Raw genomic sequence first — 18,576 nt, 5'->3', positions numbered from 1 at the left:
ATGCTGTTGCTCGCAGTGTGGACACAGGGTTAGTTGACGCATCGATTTGAGTGTTTCAGAGACTGGCTGCCAAATAGGTAGCATGATGTTTTACTCCAGCATCGATTCCCGCAAAGGTGCTTTGTCCCGTCGCGCTAATCCTCTTCTTCCTCGCTATCAGATCCAGCAGTTCAGCTCTGCACTCGCTATGTTTGCCTGTCAAGCGTCTAGCATGGCGAGCAGGGTCAATTTATGCTCAGGGCCAGAATCTCTCCTAGTCGGACAAACTTTGGTTGTAATTACTGGGAGACAATGGAGAGTTTCAGAGCGTCGGAAGAAATCCTATTTCGGCAAAGAATACATAGGATATTTTCTTCCATTTACCGTAAGAGAGCAAAGGTCTCAAATTGAAAAATGAAGCTATTAGTGTTCCATGATGGATCAAAGTCATTTAATAGGGACACTAATTCATGAGCAAATTTAATCGCTCTGCCATATAATGAATTCTATTGAAACAAATAAATTGAATAATTGTGGAGTGCTGACATTACACACAGCTATATATTTCACTTGCCTTGTGTGACACAGGGCAGCTCTTATTTATTTATTTTTTTATAAAAGGAAGTCAGCCATCTGGGCTTGGCTGCTGTGGGGACTGTGTGACGATGGAGCCCTATGAACCAAATTGAAACAAATTGCTATGCTGTTCAGTAATAATACATGGCATATTTGTCCTTACCTAAGGCCCCAAATGTGGCTTGGGAAAATCCTCAGCACGGACTTCAAAGCCAGTGATATCCTAAAGCCTGTCTCTCAGCCTTTCCTCCCTCTCCGTTTTCGAGATGAGAGGAGCCAGAGGAAAGGGACCCCGAGCACTCAGCGCTGGGAAATCTGGCTCTTGCTCTGCTGCAAGGGCTGGCAAGACAGTGCGGCTCCTGGACGGCCTTTCCACGTTGTGTGGGTGCTTGCAATGTTGGCAACGGATTAACATTTCTGTTTTCTCGCAGCGACTGAGGGAGAGGACAACTGACAGGTTGCGTGGAGCAAGGGTATTCAGAGTAGAGCTGTCCAACTCCGCTGTGAGCTGCTGGACGGCCCGTTTGTGGTGGAAGATGCCCTGTGTGGTACTTTGGATGCTCGCCATCGCCCGGAGCTTCAGAGAGCCTGCTTCACATGGCTGGCTCTGGTTTAAGATTAATCATTGTCTCTAGCCGTTAAGCACCGCCGGCACACCAATATTCCCACACAGGTGCTGCCGAGGTAATTACTGAAATGTATGCTGTTCAGCTCAAAGTGGGAAACATTTATTCCAATCTTAACTTTATTGTGCGTTTTACCGTGTGAGACTTAAAGGTCCACCCTCAGATACTCATACACTGTTAGAGTTCATCAATCTGCGATGTTCATTGCATCCCAGAAGTTATGTTATGATGACATATTGGAATTTATGTAATGTTTATTTATCAAACTCCATTGTAGCTACGCTGGAAATATCTCAACGTGGTGTTTGGCCAGTTATCTACAGGAATAAGAAAAATACACCACCAAACAAAATGGACCCAGAAATGCAAGGTACATCGCCAATAGATGGTTCAACAGTGTTTAAGTGTTTCAGGGTGGACACTTTTTGTGTGAACATGTGAAATAGTGTAGCACTGGTGTTATCAGTTCATGGCGCTGTTGTTCTTTACCTGAGCGGAGCTGTTTTATCCGCCCGTTGCTGCTGTTGATGTCCACAGGTAGGAAGTCTTTGAACCAGGAGATCTCTGGGTCTGGGTTGCCACTGGCGGCACACAGCATAGTGGCAGTGCGAGTCCTCTCCACTACCTTCAGCTGGGGGCCCATATCTATGGTGGGGAATCCATGTGGGATCTGGTCCTCTGTGACAAAGACAAAGACAAACAAACCGTTGGCGATCTCATCCTGACAGCTGGACACTCTAAGTGGATGATGGCAGCTAAGACATCAGTCATCGGATGCGTCATTCAGCCCGAACCATGTGGTGTGAGATTTCCCTTCTCATCACCGCAACCTTGAGCCCACGAGGTGCCCCCCTGTGAAATTCAAACGTAGTGAAATCCAGCCCTAATGTAAATATCGCTAGGCCACGGCATGACTAATCCCTCTATGGAATTTCTCGTCATGGATCTGCGCGAGCGGGAGGGTGAGAGATGCAATTTCACTTCTACTGAAATTCATTCTGACGGAGTAAGGCCCCTACCCTGCTCAGATAATCTGAAAGGCTAAGTGTGGTCAAATGCCAGGCCTGCCAAATTATGGATGAGACATAATAAAATCATAGCCTGAAAATCCCATTCCACGCCTCCCTCCATGCAACTGAGACGCAGTAAGACAGCAACATCACATCAAGAGTTCTGCAAACCTCTCCAACCCTCTCTCAAAAAAGTCATTGAAATAAACAAATCTATTAAAGTAGTAATCGAGACAAAATGTAAACAAAGAGGAACTCACGGATTACCACTTTAAAGATTTTGCTTATAGAAAGGACTTGGGAAAGCTGTCCTTTGCCAGCCTGGTTTTCTGTGTCATATATGACTGACAGTGCTCAGTACTAGCTGTCACCTGGATAGGACAGGTGAAAAGAAATCATTGAAAGAGGCAGACTCCCTATTCTCAATATTGAGTATGGAGATGTGAATCTCATCAGCCCTTTATAACAGCAGGCTGATGCCAGATGAGGGATGATGACATCTGCGGATAGGGATTTTGTCATCGACAGACAATGGAGACCGAGACTCTTGCTTTTGACTCATTTCTTGAAATGATGGCAATCATTAGAAATGATGGTAACCATTAGGTAGCTGCAGGGACATAATTAGCCTCAATTATAACCATAGGGCATTCTAGTAAAAGCGATACCATGATATTTTAAATTCAGGCTATCATTTTTATTCACCAGGCACTTGTCAAAACATGGGGGGAAAACTTCTGTATTGGCTGTTCAGTCCTAAAAACATGTTGCCATGTTGAATTCCTTCATGCAGTCAGACAGTACCTTGTAGCTGGGGATTCACACTGGTTTCAATGAGGTTACCAATACTTACAAGCTATTTTTTAAGGATATCTCCTGGGAAAATGCTACTTCCCATTATATGGCAAGTGTTAAAAAAAAAGTGAGTGCAATTTGTTGTCAGTGTTGCAATGGGGATTGAGGGGCTTGTATTATGATCTGGAGGAACAATGCAATAAATAAGATGCTCTAGCTTTGATCTACTATTGACTGGTCAGACTTCTTTCAATATGGTTTCAAGTCATTTCATTTATTTCATTATAATATGACTGGTTTTAAGATTAACAAAAACTTGAAATAAGAAACTTAAGATTAAGCTTAATCAGTGTCAGCACAAGACAAAAATAATTGGTCTTGCAAAGCTTGTTATTTTTGCCATGTATGCTGAATCTCCACTAAATTACCACAGTTGAGGCTACTTATCATAATCATATGACTTACAGTAAGAGTGTGAATAACACATCTTGGATACAGTTTCAAGTTGAACAAGGATAATAAAATCAAGATAAAGATCAAGTACAACACAAACCTTAGGAAACAGGGCTGCATTTTACGCATGTAGGTGTGTGTGTGTGTGTGTGTGTGTGTGTGTGTGTGTGTGGTGTGCCTGAGCCTGTGCGTACATACACATGTTTGAGGGGATATAGGAGCCAATACCAGGGCAAGTGGGACAAAGGCAAACACCACATCCCACTATGTCAACTCACCTCTCGCACTTTTCAGTAAATAACAGAAGAACCAGTAGAGATCCTGGTGTAGTATACTGACATAGTATCTCCACTGATTATGCCATTTATTGATAGACCCATCCTCAATGAGCACCTGCTTGCATACATTTTAACCAGATCCAAGCGCTTCTTTCTCGTTTCCCTATGAACATATAACACTCTTTGCATTTTCCACATAAATGGGCCACTGTTGCTTCATAATCCAAACTGGAAAAGTGACTACCGCAAAAAAAAGAAAATTAAATTGCGTAAACAGTGACACTACTGTGTAACAAGAATGTGAAGCAATGCCCTGCCTCCCTATAAGGAGGACAATGACGCAGATTTGTTCACAAATCTCAGAGTACAGTGTGACAAGCTCCCAGCGCGACACTGGGAAACCCTCTAATAAAGAGCTTAAAGTGGTGTGTGGGGAAGGGAGGGAGGATCCTGTGGTGACAGACACAAATGAAACCCCAGAGAACACCGGGAGGGGCAATGGCCAGTCATTTGTTTGGGTTCTGCTGGGGAACTTTAGGGTCTGCTTCCAAACTCAGTCTGTGAAAGTATTCGTACACAGATGATGTAAACTGTATTTTTATATCTTTGTATCTTGTACATTTGTACAGTATCTCCTACTGTATGTCCTTCAGTAAATGCTTACAGGTGCATAGCATAGCATTTTAAAGGATAAGTTTGTCGATTTTGGACCTATGTATAATTTGTCTCTTACATACCTGTAGTACTTGGACCCACAGAGAATATTGGCTCTGGGGGGAACTTTACTTTTACTCCTCTAAAGGCAGTTTCACACTTACAGTTTCTACTACTGTGAGCAAAAGGCTTTTACATACCAAATATGAGAAGTTTCTTGGAAAAATATAGTCACAGATAGATATAAAAGATAGATATTTTCTTTTAATCTCAAGCCAGTTTTCTTTTAGAGGAGATAATCAGATAGAGCAAAAATGAACCACTGACCCACACTGACGACCTCAAATGGCAGCAAGAGGTGTTTGAATTTTGAGGATGTCAAGGTGAATCTACAGCGTCTCAATTAGTGGGGATGGGACGCTCCTCTCTGTTGCAGCCCTACTTTGTGATTTAGGCTGATGAGACGATTTTTACATAGAAATCTGGCAGAGTGCAGCTTTAATCTAGAGAAGTTGACATGCATGGTGAATTGATACAGGAGATTTGTTCTACAATAGGGCAATATATGTGGTAACCTGAATTAATTGAATTACAATGTAATATTCTGTTAAATAAGTATTCACTAGGGGTTTCTATTGTGTGAGTAATTGGGATAGGCAGAGCGACTGTCAGGCGGAAGAAAGGTAGAAAGTAAAGATATAGAATGTAAACCATGCAGCTACATTTTCTGGTTCACTTTTCTGATGACAGAACTAACAATTATATGATGTACGTTTACTTGTAATAGATCATTTTAATACCTCAATACTTTAACTCAGTATATTTTTGAATGGAGGACTTTAACCAGAGTAGTACTGAAAGTAAAGTAAATAAATGTATTCTTCCACCACTGTCAATGATGTTACTTTATCGGTTTATATTTAGGCATTTGACTGACTGTTGTGCAATATTAATGGAAGACAAGTCAGGTCGTTAATGCAAATGGACAATGGAAAAGCCTTTATTCCTGAATACAAACATGAAACACAACAAAACCTGAGATCCAGGGCGCAAAATGAGCATGTATGGTGGATGAATTGCTGTTTTCCCAGGGAGCTTCCCACTACGGCCTGGGAATTAGTAGTACTAGTGGCCTTGCATTTGTTTTAATGGGCAAAGAAAGTGCACCATATTTTTGTGAAGATAAGTCAGAGAATAAAGGATCAAGAAGAAGGAGAAAAAAGAGAGACAAATCTTTCAGTCATCTTGAAACTCTATAGCCTATATCTTGTCTCAGATGACATGGTCCCACCTAACAACTACAGAGAACCCAATCTGAGGCGTGCTCCAGGACAATAGAGAAAAGCTGGTTACTCATGTAGGGTTTTTTACCCCTCTCAGGACACTGGATATCCATGCATGAAATATGTGAGCATAGTAAAGGAAATGCTCTTCTAGGACTCCATAGTCGCGTATTTCAGAGGAGGGAAATTACCATGCTTTTAAAAGGTGGGCCCACAACCTAATCCAGGATGACTCAAAGGAAAAATCTTGAAATTGCCGATCGAAGCTCTCCAGCAACCTACGCTGAAATACAAAGAGAGCTCTCATTGTGCTGCGGCTGATTGGCTGTCAGTCAAACGCTATTTACACACAGAATAATGGTGTACTGACATGTCCTGTCTGTCCACTCCTGTCAGTCACTCTGCCCTGCCTCATCTCTTTATCAACAGCCTTTGGGGAGGAGACAGGGTAGCCCAACCTTCCCAGCACGCTATAGCAAGTGGCTGAACTGTGTCAAATCCCTGCTGTCTCCTTCCAGCCTCCTACCTGGCAAAGTAACAATAGGCCTATAGGCTTGTTTTCCCTCAAGCCCTCTCTCCCCTCTTATAGGCTGCTTGGTATAAGCACAACTACTAAAAACTACAACTCTACCATGTTGCAGTTATGGACATTGTTACAGTTTGATTTTGTTTAAGTGGCTAAATTTTAAGATATTACATTTTCAAAAATCCACCCTTTTTTCCAGGCAATTTCAGACTTATTCCAGGAAACGCATCACAACTGGACTTGGTCCTGATTGGCTCCCCTCACTAATTACTGAAATCCTTCCAATCAGGCTACTTTGCAGCATTTGAACTGGAAAGGCTCCAATCAGAAGGTTTACCTCATTTGGATTAAAGGAGCAGCTGCTGTTGGCCAATCAGGGTCCAGTATTGTGAAGACATAGGCTGCGGTCGAATAGTCAAAAAAATACGTCCTAACTCCTATTCCTAACCACTTTTCCTTGACCTCGTTGGAAAACGTCATGAGGTCAAGGAAAGATGTGAAGGAGAATTCAGAAGGACTTAGGAAAAGACAACCGCGGTGCTAAGAGAATCCGACTGCATTTACACTAGGCTACGTAATTATGCGACGGCGGATGTTAATGACGTGGGTCTGCCGTGGTGAAACTACAATGTTCCGAAAATGGACTACTAAAAGCGCATCTTAGATACTTCGCCCCGTGCGTTCTTACCGTGTTGTTTCATGCAGGCTATATAAATGTGGACAACCCGGTGAAAAATATTGCTTCATCACCAAGGTTGGAATTGAAATAAAAAAGGAATATAGGCTACCAGTCACAAAAGTGAAACGGGTTAGGGGTTGTCACATTGAGAATGGTTGCTCACGCTCAGCCTCCTGTCCGCTCATATTTATCGACACCTTGAAATGTTGACTTGATTGTGCTTTGAAGTTGTTATGGCTGATACAGGCCTTTATTAAGGCAAGGGTTTCAGCATCTGTGACTGAAGTAAAATTAATTAGTGATATTCCTAAAGGCTGGCAATACAACAACGCTCAGAATGAAGAAATAACTAATGCAAACTGAGCATAGGTTATGCTACAACGTTAACTTCACTTTGATCATTTTACAACAGCAGCGTAACGTTCATAGTTCGCCTCTATGGGTTTAACATATTGTTGAAAGTTTAAAACATATAAGCATATTAGCAAGTTATGGCATAAGATGGAACATGCTTAATAAGCAACGGTAACTTGCATGATGATCTGCGGCCCTTGTCGGTCATGATCATTTGTTTTCGTGAACGGCCGAATGGTGCGTCGTTGCTGCCGCAAAGAATTGTGGGACGGCATTATCTCCTTTCCTTTCGTAAAGGATGGTCCAGTGTATCCTATGCTAAAGGAGCTAAGTAAGGAAGCATTGAAGCACCTTTCCTTAGCATGTAGAGAATTCGAACAGCTCTTATCATGGCTGCCACTTAGGTACTTCCGGGTCATTTCACTCAGTTAGGAACCTTCCTAAGCAAAAAAGACTATTCGACCGCAGCCATAGTCTTCACATTCTTTTTTTTCAACTTTTAACTAAAATAAATGTATTTGCAAAGCATCATGAAGAACATTATTCCTATCCTGAGCTGTAGTATATTTGAAAACTTTAAAGTAATAGTTTAAGTTTAAGTGTAGCCAGCTTTAAATACCACCTCAGACAACCTATAAGGTTCAGCTCAGCTGCAGCTCTTACTCTGGACTCCAGTAATTCACTTTCACTTCATTCAATTCAGGAAGTCTCAAAAAGGAAGTCTTTTGCCATAAAAAAGAGGTCTGATATCAAATCTATGGAGAATTTGAGAATGTAGACCGCTCCATTATTATGTGCAATGCCGTTTCAATTTACAGTTGGAATTGAGTGAACTGAGAGTGAATGGCCCCCGAAGCCAGTCCCAGAACGGCGTCCCCGTTGAGTCAGGTGGAGCTTGGCTGATAACTGCTGGCCTCACGCTGGCCTCAATGTTAGCAGTGCAAAGATACTAATACTGGCATTGGATGTCCGACTCCTACCAGGCTAAAATATGGTAGTGATATCAGAGAGTTTCCCCTATAATAATAGCTGATACCAAGAGCCACATGTAACATTTTCTTCATTTTCTGCTTTTTTAAATAAACATAAAGGGATGTTAGAACTCTTTAATGAAAAAAAAACCCATACAGCATATTTCAAAAATTTTATCCTATGGCTGCAAACTAATAGTCTGAAATCTGAGTGTTGTGAAATACCAACTGGAGGGGGGACAGAGTATGGGCCAGAAAGTGAGTTTTGAAAGCCATAAATCTCAGCACCTGGCCAAGTGATCATCAATCATTGAGTCACTGGTATTGATCAACAACCCAGTCAACCCACAACAGATATATTAGGTCATTTAGTCCTATGGGGCAGCAAAAATCTTCCCGACTTCCCCTTTAAGTTATAGTTGAATACTGAAAACTGTTATCAGCAGTGAAATAGCTCTATGGGTGCATCCCTACTCGGTGTAATGGTGTAAGAGGCCTGGGTGATGAGAGCCCATAGACTTGTGTACACTGTGCTCATTGTTCTGCTGTGACAAGGTGTTTGGCTCCAGCTGGGCCACACATTCCTGCTGTAATGCAGCAGCACCAGCTTTGTGAGAGCAGAAGGAAAGCTGATCGGCCCTGATGGTGACACGGAGGGGGGTCATGGTGGGGTGGGGTGGGGCTGGAGGCAGATATAGAAAATAGGTCTTACTACAGGTAGGCTGTATTTACAATCTTGAGGCCCAGCCAGGGGAAAGTGTCTAGAAACACACAGAGACATGCTCATCTCAACAGATATTATATTTAGTATATTTAGTAGGTCACTTTCAGAAGCTGCGTGTTGATGCAATTTAATGAGGGAAACAAAGCAGTGCCATGTTATCCACTGGGCAAAAACTAGCTTACATTAAGTATATCATATATTTGCAAAGAGGTATATCCTTAAAGTGATGTTGAACTTTGGTAGTACCTTGGGTTGTGTAGCTTATATAACCCCAAAACCTTTCAGTTTGAACAAGTGTAACACTGACAATCTTCCAAACGTTACACTTGTTCAAACTGAAAGGTTTAATAAACATAAAAAAAGTGATTCACTTAAAAAATATTCAGCAGAATGTGCAGAATGAATCTGCTTTGCTCGCGTTTGTTATGTGCTAGAAGTGTGATTTTCAGACCTGTTTCTCCATACAATGGCAGTGAATGGAGAGAGAAAAAAAAATGTAATCCTCCAATCGCTCTCACAGAGCAACAGATAAGAGAATCACTGATGTTGGGGTTATATCATAGCCAAGAAGTTACACAACCCAAAGTACTACCAAAGTTCAACATCACTTTAAGAGAAAATGTGTACTGTAATCACGCGGCTTTAGCAAAACAAATTAGAACCAACAAGGCGAATAGTGTTTGTGTAAGGCTGGTGTCTTGATGTGATTTATAAAGAACCCCATCTGTTTGTGTGTATACATGTCTGTCTGCACGTGTACCTGTTAGGAACAATGAGCCCTTTCAGACCATCCTAAGCACTTAACTCAGTTCTTGTTACTCAGATAATGGATGTTACAGTTTGTTAGCAAAGCTACAACAAGTCGATAGAACCCTAGAAATTAACGTGCAGCAGCTTCCAATCAGTTTTGTAACTGTTTCACAGCTGTTTCTCAACACACTGGCAGCGCTTGACCAAAACACTGAGGCAAGCCCTTTTTGGACTGATGGAAAAGACTGCGTTCACGATAAAGTACATGGGTGTACAAACCCTAAAATGTCCCTTTAAGGCGAGGCACTACAGGGGAAAATGCCAATTTTTGGCAGGATTGGTCAAATTTGAGATATAATATTTTGCTTCTATAAATACTGTAGTTTCATAAAACATGCAAAACAACCATCAAAAACAATTATAAATAGTTAATTTTGTATTTTTTATTTGTACACCAAGCACAAAATTACACTGAAAAAATAAAACATTGAACCAACTAAAAGAATTTGAGGTGAATCATTACCTCATATTCTTTTAGTTGGTTCAATGTTTTATTTAGAAATATTTTTAAGTTGACTGTAAATAAATAAATTCAGTTTAACCTGTAGTTTTTTCTGACTGTTGGAGCAACCTTATTATTTCAATTTGTCAGAAATAAAAAACATTAATGGTAATTGTTGAAAATTGCAATTTTTTTTTTTTCAGTTTTATCCAAAACAGTTCATTTGATCAATTATGACTCAGAGAACATTCAAATTTTTTTTCAGGTTTATTTTATTCAAAATTAAAATGTCATTAAGTATGGTTTTCCTCAACAGACATTTAGTTCAGAGGTCTGCCTGACATGCTTTCTCCATCCTTGTATGTTAATCAATCACCAAATTGTTAAACGACACCTGTTACAATGGAACCGTTTTTAAAACTTCGCAAAAAACACAACACATATTTTAAAGTAAAAGTATGAAAAAAGACATCCTTGTCTTATGTGTACATCCTACTATAAAATGAGGAAAACCCATCCGTCCATCCGTCTGTCCATCCGTCCGTCCGCATCCATTTTGCTCCTCAACGGGTTGGCCAATCAATCTCAAACTGCACATAGGCATTGAGCATTGGCATAGGCAGGGACTGACGGAGCTGATTTTTCCATTTTCCCAAATTTACGCTGTTTATGCGCCTTTTTGGCAAGTCTGCGCGGAGTTGTGGCGCGCTCATTAGTTAGAAAGTATATTCTATGGAATGCTTGAAAATAGATAAACACAAGAAAAATACTTTCTGAAAATGAACCCAGTGAGACAGAGCAATTTCAACTGGAATAATTCCGGGTCACTTTTGAGCCCACAATTGCAGTAAATAATTATTCAAAAGTTTTTTTTTTTCCTTAAAATACATAATGGAGACCAACATTAAGACACTGAAGAAAACATTCCTACAACTAAGGAAATGGGTCTAAATTGTATATATACTGTATATTTTTTTGTAATATGTTGATTTATCATATACTTAATCAATACTGAAGCGTAAATGCAATACATTTTAAAAACATCAACCTCATAAAATTGTTTATGCATAATTAATTTACATTTTGAAAATGATTCAAAACATCAATTCCATATCAGGCTAATAGAATAATTCTGCTTCAAGAAATCCTCCAGGTTGCAGAACTGCTGTAAAATCAATGGAAAAATAAATCCACATTTGAGGACTCACTCCTCTGGCCTGTTAAGCTGGCACCTAGTCTCTGAACTCTGGCAGATATCTTGTTTGTGTCAATACTGCAGTTCAAAAGCAATCATTTTACAGTACAACCTTCAAATATCAACCTCTTAAAACTGTTAAAGTCGAGGCTGCAGAACCACTATAAGACTAATAGAAAAATAAAATAAAGTGGTTCAGTGCAAGCAAACTCTTGGACTCCTTTGGATATTTCAGGTTGAGTGCATAGATGAGACTGGAGAGCTATAGCAAAAGCAGTTCCAACCAAGGGGAACTCAGTCAGGACTTCCACACCTTCAATGACTATCTAGATGTCTTTGGGTGGATGGAAAGGATCCTCTTGTTCCCTGATGACAAAGATATCCATGGCTGTCTGCGCCAGGTCTTGAACCTCATTTGCTTGTATATCCTGCAAAAACTCAACACATAAGGACAGGAGAGTATGAGGTTGAATTAATACCCTAGTAGATAAAGAAATTACAGTTTTGTGTGAATTCTGTCAATACTGATCAGCTATGGGACCCACTGACGCAGGACACTCAATCATAGATACCTGATCTAAAAAAGAAAATGTATGTGCCCCTATGACATAGAAAACAGAACTTACCACAATCAGTGGCAATTGAATGAAGGCAGCTTCCTGGAGGTTGCACTGCAAGAGGAAACATTAGAAACATGTTTTTAGCAAGCTAGCCAATGTAAAAATCTTGCATTAAGTTATAACTTTTTTACCCATACGCTAATAATTCACAGATTTAGATTTATCTAAACAGAGGACAATTGGCCAACCTTTGTTAAAGTTGCCACCACATGTAGGCTAATTAAGCCGCAGGGTAACAAACAGTAGCAAGGCCTAGCTATGTTGCCACTCCATGTAATTATGCCACAGTATAAAAACCGTTAGCTAGGCTTATATAGTACCATGTGCATTAGGCTAGCATTAGCTAACGTTAACTAGCCAGTTTCAGTGTGAAGGCCAACTACTCAACATCTGTTAGCTAGCTGATGAAATTGCAGTAGGGCAGAGCAAATTAACATTTGTTAACTATTAGGTACAAGTAACGTTAGCTACATAGCTACATTATTTCGGTATCTGATATAGCTACTAACAATAGCTAGCTCAGAGAGCAATGCTTGCTTACATTTGCAAAAGTTAACCGTGCTAGGATTAGCCAAAGTCTCTCTTGAGCATATTTCATATACAATATTTTGTACCATCTCTGTATTAGCCAGCCATGGTCCTGTGACAGGTAGATGTAATGATACAAAGCCAGGCAGTCACTGTCAAACAGGTTGAATAAAGAATGCTAGCAATGCCAGCAATGCTGGGCCTATAGGCAGTAAAAAAACACATACATACATACAGCTTGTGCTGTATGTATGTGTGCAGTGCTGCAGTTACATTTTTTTACTTACCCTTATTAAGTTAGTTTGTTAATCAAATGCTGCTCGGCCGCTCGTCATCTGGTCTGGAAAGGCTGTAGCAGCTGCATTTCACAGTTTTGTTTTCATGTATGTGCATGTACAACTCATAGGCTACTCAACCTAACAAGGTTGCCTTGAATAAATGGAAGAATTTCAGTTTGACTTGCCACTGCCAATTTACATTTATCCAAGTAAAAGTTATAGGTTTGTAAATATGGCCACTAAATGCTGTGACTAAATATATTTTCAAAGGCTTTTTTGATATATTTTGTTATTTCTATGTTATGGGCTATTTTATAGGAAAAAAGCAAAAAAGGATTTTTTTTTTCCTATTCACATGTGTTGGTGCCTCATCTTCAAGTCAGCCATGGAGATCAATGCTGTCCCATGTTGCTATCGCTTAGCGGCTTTCCTGCTGATGTTGACATGGTGGGACGTGAGGTGGAGATGATCCAGGGAGGGAGAATTCCCCTGGTAATGGCTTCAGTGTTGCCTCTGTACGGCCTGGTGCAGACAGACGGGCCTCTCTATCTGCAGCCCAGATGAGGATCACTTACCACTTAGGAGTTTCCCAGACTAAAAGTGGCTGGGAGGGAATACTTTGGACATGAAACAATGCTGGTGTACATGACGGGAAAGTTTTCACCAGACAAGGCTATACTGTTTCATTTCTGCTGTTGCAGGGTACGCTGTTTTCACACAGGGCTGGTCAGTGATGGATTACATGTAACAGAATGACAGTAATTTGAATGCAACAGTGGTTAAATACAAAGAAAACTACCCAGAGATCACTTGTCAACCACAGTGTGGGCGGTACTGTGACGTCTTTCTCCTCTAGATTTTCTGTTGATGCATTTGAGTTTCTGCAGGTGGCGCTCTTTTCTTTGTCTGTTCAGCCATGGTGGCTATCACTTCTCACGCTAACTACCCAGTTCTTCTATTTATTCCAAGCAAACCAGAAATGTGAAACGCATCACTTTCTGTGCACCAGAGGATTTTTCCCAGGAAAGACCTACCAGACACTGGGTGTTTAGAACAGTAAATGTAAAAGGTTGAATCACTATGTTATATCACTATATTACAGCAATCAGCAATAGAGGGTAGCAAAACGGTCATTTATTTATATAAAAATGTCACAGATTACTACTTTAATAATAACACCATTCAAAATACAGTCTGTAATTTGAAAATTGATTGACTTTATATTCATTTGACTGCATATTCTATGAATGATGAAAAAGAATCAGTTTGACTACTAGTAGTTTATATCAGGTTACATTTGGAAATTTAAGTACAGTATGTTCACCTTGGGACAGCATCAGGACATGGCTGAAATCAAGGAGAATTAAGTACTGCTTATAAATACATACAATAAAGATTTGTTTACTTATGAAAATGTGACAATACGTATCGTGGGGCAGAAAAATGACTTGCGATATTAGCTGCATTTTATTCTGCTGTAGTAATCACAAATGAGACGGCTTGTCCATCACAATTTCACAAGCTCTCCATCCAAATTATCTCCATTGCTAGAAAGATCGTATCGTGAGATGAGGATAGCGTCCCATACCTGTTACATATGTACTGTGTATGTGTGTAAGTGGTCGGTCCACTCCCTTTTTTACTTTATATGACGACAGATACTTCCGCTACACTGTCTCTGGGCTCAGGCTATGCTGTTTTGACCCCAACCCCGCTTGAAGACAATTAGCAGCTTTTGGAGCAGTTAACCGATGTCTGTCAGTCTTGACAGCCGCCGGGGTCCAAGCAACCATTGAGCAAGACTTTTGGCATTCAAGCAGTGCCACAACATTAGTCTCAGGCCAGCAGTGCTTTCATTCATGCCAGTGTTCCACTGGTGTGGAGCGGGCAGAGAGAGAGGGCGACCTGTGAGGGATCCTGAAACAAAAGACAACACGCCTGTCTTAGCCTCAGTGTTTCCGAAAGCCGACCGCTCCCCCTCCCCATCCATCATTTTAATCAAGGAGATGCCAGAGCCCCTGCAGGGGAACTATATGCTCTTAATAAGATCTTCCTTCCTGGTAAATTAAAAGAGCCAGAGCCCATCTCAGTGGAAGGGGGAGAGTGGAGGGGCAGAGGAGGCTGGGCAGGATGACAGGAAGGAGCAGCTACTAAACTGAGGCAAAGAGGGAGAGATCTTGGCAGGGCACCCAGAACCATTTGCCCAGTGCAGCACCAATTAAAAGAAACAAGCAGCTCCCACATGTGCTGTGTACCTTTCTAATGGCCGAGCTTTACTCCAGCAGCAGGGAAGGGAAAAGGCGTGTGAAAGTGTCCCCGCCCTCCCACCCGCTCTGCCAGGACTTAGCTGTTTTGTTCTCTGCCTCCTTCATACTGGCACCTGGATACTGCTGCTGGTTTGCTTAAAGTACACATCTGTGATGCTCAGTGCATTCCAGGAGTTATTTTGTGATGAAGGGTTGTAATTTACTTTTTTGGTGAACACTTTCCCTCAATCTGCCTCATCTACTTCTACCTCGGTTTAGGAAATTGGTATCTTTGCCTCTTCTACCATGGATTTCTCTTATCTTTCTCTTATTGTAGCTACACTGGAAATATCTTGGACCCACCAACCTTTGATTGATTGATTTGACAGTTTACTGACGTCACCTTACAAGATTTCTGGGTATTGAAGTTCAAACAGTTTTCAATCAGTTACCTCTCTATCTCTGGGAGATAGAGCCATTAAAGGATACATTCAGCAATTCTGAACGCACATATAATTTGCGTCTTACATAGCTGTACCACTTGGACCCACAGAGAATATTGACTCCAGAGTCAGCTGTCAGTTGAAACAGTGAGCTCTGTTGCCTCTTGCTGCTAACAATGAGTCCAAATGGGGTTTGTCAAAATATCTCCAAAAAACCCAGTCTGTGAAAATGACTTTCACCCCACAGCAGTCTGTGCTGCGGCAGAGAAAAATAGTTCAGTGATTTCCTGATTAGTGAAAGTGTGTGTAATGGAGGAACTGTGTCATGTTTACTTTCAACTCTCCTGTGGAGCCTACAAATGGCTTTTTTGGAGATATTTTGACAAACCCCACTTGGACTCATTATTAGCAGCAAGAGGCCTAACACTGGAGCTCGCTGTTTCAACTGACAGCTGACTCTGGAGCCAATATTCTCTATGGGTCCAAATTCTACAGGTAGCCTATGTAAGAGACAAATTATATATAGGTCCAAAATTGCAGAACTTATCCTTTAAATGAAGACTTTGGCCACTGGAGTTTTCAGTCCTGCTCCACAGCCATTGCTGAGCTTCTGATTCTATGCCAGCTGATTTTTAGGATGTTGTGCGTCCAATCATGGCAACATCTCTTAATTCCAACCAACAGGGCAGCAACATAGCTGCAATAGCCCAACCTGGCCAAGCTACTGTATCTCTGACATAATTGGCTGATTTTCAGTTGGCATCCTTGAAGCAGGTAGGTGCACAGATACGTGGCGATCTCCCTGTCCGACCTGCCGCTCAAAGCAGTAGTATGAGCGTCCCATTTAGTCTACTGTCAAGAATCAAATTACCTTCTGTGATCGTGCGGCAGGCTGTGGGTTTGTGTGTGCGGGGCCCGCTGTGCCGCGCCGCGCCGAGGTTGAATTAAAGGAGATATCCTGTTCTATCTGTCAGCATCACCTCACTCAGCATGATGGATAGCAGCTCCGTCGGGTGCATAATGCTCTCTAAAGAGGAAAAATCCTCCTTCATTTTAAAGCAGCAATGCCAATTACAGCTGCTGCTCAGGTCTGCCCGCCTGCCCCGCTCCTCTGCATGGAGCCGCGGTTCTGGAACACTGAGCACCGAAAACCCTGACTGAACGCATTCAGATTGGAGGTTTAGTTCACATATTCATACCTTTCAACAAACACAATCACACACACACACACACACACACACACACACATACGCATCTACACAGGTAGTGCTCGGGGGGCACATTGCATCTTTAACCTGTGTGTGAGCATTGGTCTGAATAGGATGAGGCTGCCTTGGAAAGCTTCCCGCAGCGGGTTCAAAGTTTCTATCGGCAGAAAAGTGCCAACAACTGAGGAACACTGCTAAAACTAGATGGAATATAATCTCGGTAGGTGAATGCTATTACTAGATCTGTGCATAAATGCGTGCTCATTTCAGTGGGCGAACACTATTTCAGTGCTTTACCCAAATAAGCACAGATTAAAGCGTTGTAGGGCTCGCTTCTCCTTCCCGAATCCAGTGTGTGTTCTTCTAAGGGGGCATATTTAGCGTAGGGTCGATGCTGCTGTAGTGGCTTCTGCAGTAAGGAGATTTCAGACTCAACTATCTGCCATCTCAGTCCGCTGTTTATCTCCCTACAACAGGCCCAACTCAAGGCTCCCAGGCTCGCACACGCGTACCAGCAAATATAGCCTACAGTACACGCGAGCGCAGGGAGATACACTGACAGGAACGCCGCGCACAAACACACGCATAAACAACACACACGGCGCCTGGATGTTGCTGGCTGATAAAGAAGCAATTAAAGCCATCAGATTTGAGGCGGCTGTAAGAATAGCTGTTTATTTACTTATTGGCCCTGCCCGTCTCTCTGGATCTCTGTGCCTTACTTGCTGGTGACATTGAGAATTACTTTATAATTGATCTACTTAGGCTACTTAGTTTTTAGTCCGCCATTTGTTTCGGGACATTTCAAACAAACTATTTAAGTCAAGTCCTCTTCCTTTGGATACAGCAACTTGTGGGTACTTCACTTAACTTTCCTATTCATGCTGTGATGACCATCTGTGCTGGGAAGTTACCTGCTGTAGTGTAATAAGATGACACTATAATGATCCCTGTGGGAATTGTGTCATTGCAGCACGCAGATGAACAGGGCGTAGAATAGAAAGAAATAGAATCTGAACATAAAAATACAATTTAAACGATTGTGGGGTTATGTAAATCTATGCAGCCGACAAGTTCAACACATTAAGTAGACTGTATACATGGGAAGTATATGGAAAGGATATGGATTACTGACATACAGTAGATGGACATTGATTTACTTACAGTTCTTTCTTACATATATATTACTGGCAGTATCGATTGCTTCCTTAAAGGAAAACTAAAAACTAAAACACTTTAAAAATTGTTTAAAAAAAAGCAGCTATTGGTGATGTAACTGGCAGTCCTGGGTCTATTTTGTTGTTTGTTGGTGTGTTTTTCTAATTCCCGTGGATAGCTGGCCAAATGTAGACAGCGTGACGTCATGTCCAATATTTACAGCAGCTACAATGGAGTTTAATAGCAGAAAAAATTTCAGCTATCTAAAACATCAACAGTTAATGTCAGGTTTTGCTGTCAGTCCCTCATTGAAAGAGCGAGGGCTTCTTTCTTTACCCACCGTTTTGCACCGACGTTCAACAGTCATACAGGGAGAAATCCATCGTAGAAGAGAAAGAGATACCAATTTCTCCACTGACAATTTCTCCTCTTGCCGTTACTATCGCTATCGTTATCGCTCTGGCAACCTACACATAAAACCAACAGCTAGACGCAACAAGTCCATTCAAGCTCCCTGTGGGTTGTCGAAAGGCATTCTGTATGTAGGAAATTACTAACTGAAAAAAGTAAAAATGAGGCAGGCACTTCATCAGAAAATAACTCCTGGAATGCATTGAACATCACAGATTGATGGTATAGAACAGGGGAAGAGTATCCAAGGGTGGATTTTACATATATATACTGTATGTAATGTGTGTGTGTGTGTGTGTGTGCATTAAGGTGTTAATTAATGTTTGTGT

General features: G+C 41.4%; 1 protein-coding gene across 5 annotated transcripts in view; it reads right to left on the bottom strand.

Moving 5' to 3' along the window:
- The window catches only part of ptprfa (protein tyrosine phosphatase receptor type Fa), a 219,438-nt gene that overhangs the window by 125,130 nt on the left and 75,732 nt on the right, over positions 1 to 18,576 (bottom strand). For all 5 annotated transcript variants that reach the window (XM_078285727.1, XM_071903191.2, XM_078285729.1 and 2 more), the window contains exon 5: positions 1,671 to 1,859. In XM_078285727.1, the coding sequence (XP_078141853.1) occupies positions 1,671 to 1,859 (189 nt within the window). The remainder of the gene's footprint in view (positions 1 to 1,670; positions 1,860 to 18,576) is intronic.

Source organism: Centroberyx gerrardi, chromosome 9 (genome assembly GCF_048128805.1).
Source record: "Centroberyx gerrardi isolate f3 chromosome 9, fCenGer3.hap1.cur.20231027, whole genome shotgun sequence".
Classification (NCBI taxonomy): domain Eukaryota; kingdom Metazoa; phylum Chordata; class Actinopteri; order Beryciformes; family Berycidae; genus Centroberyx; species Centroberyx gerrardi.
This window is presented reverse-complemented; position numbering and strand designations above follow the sequence as displayed.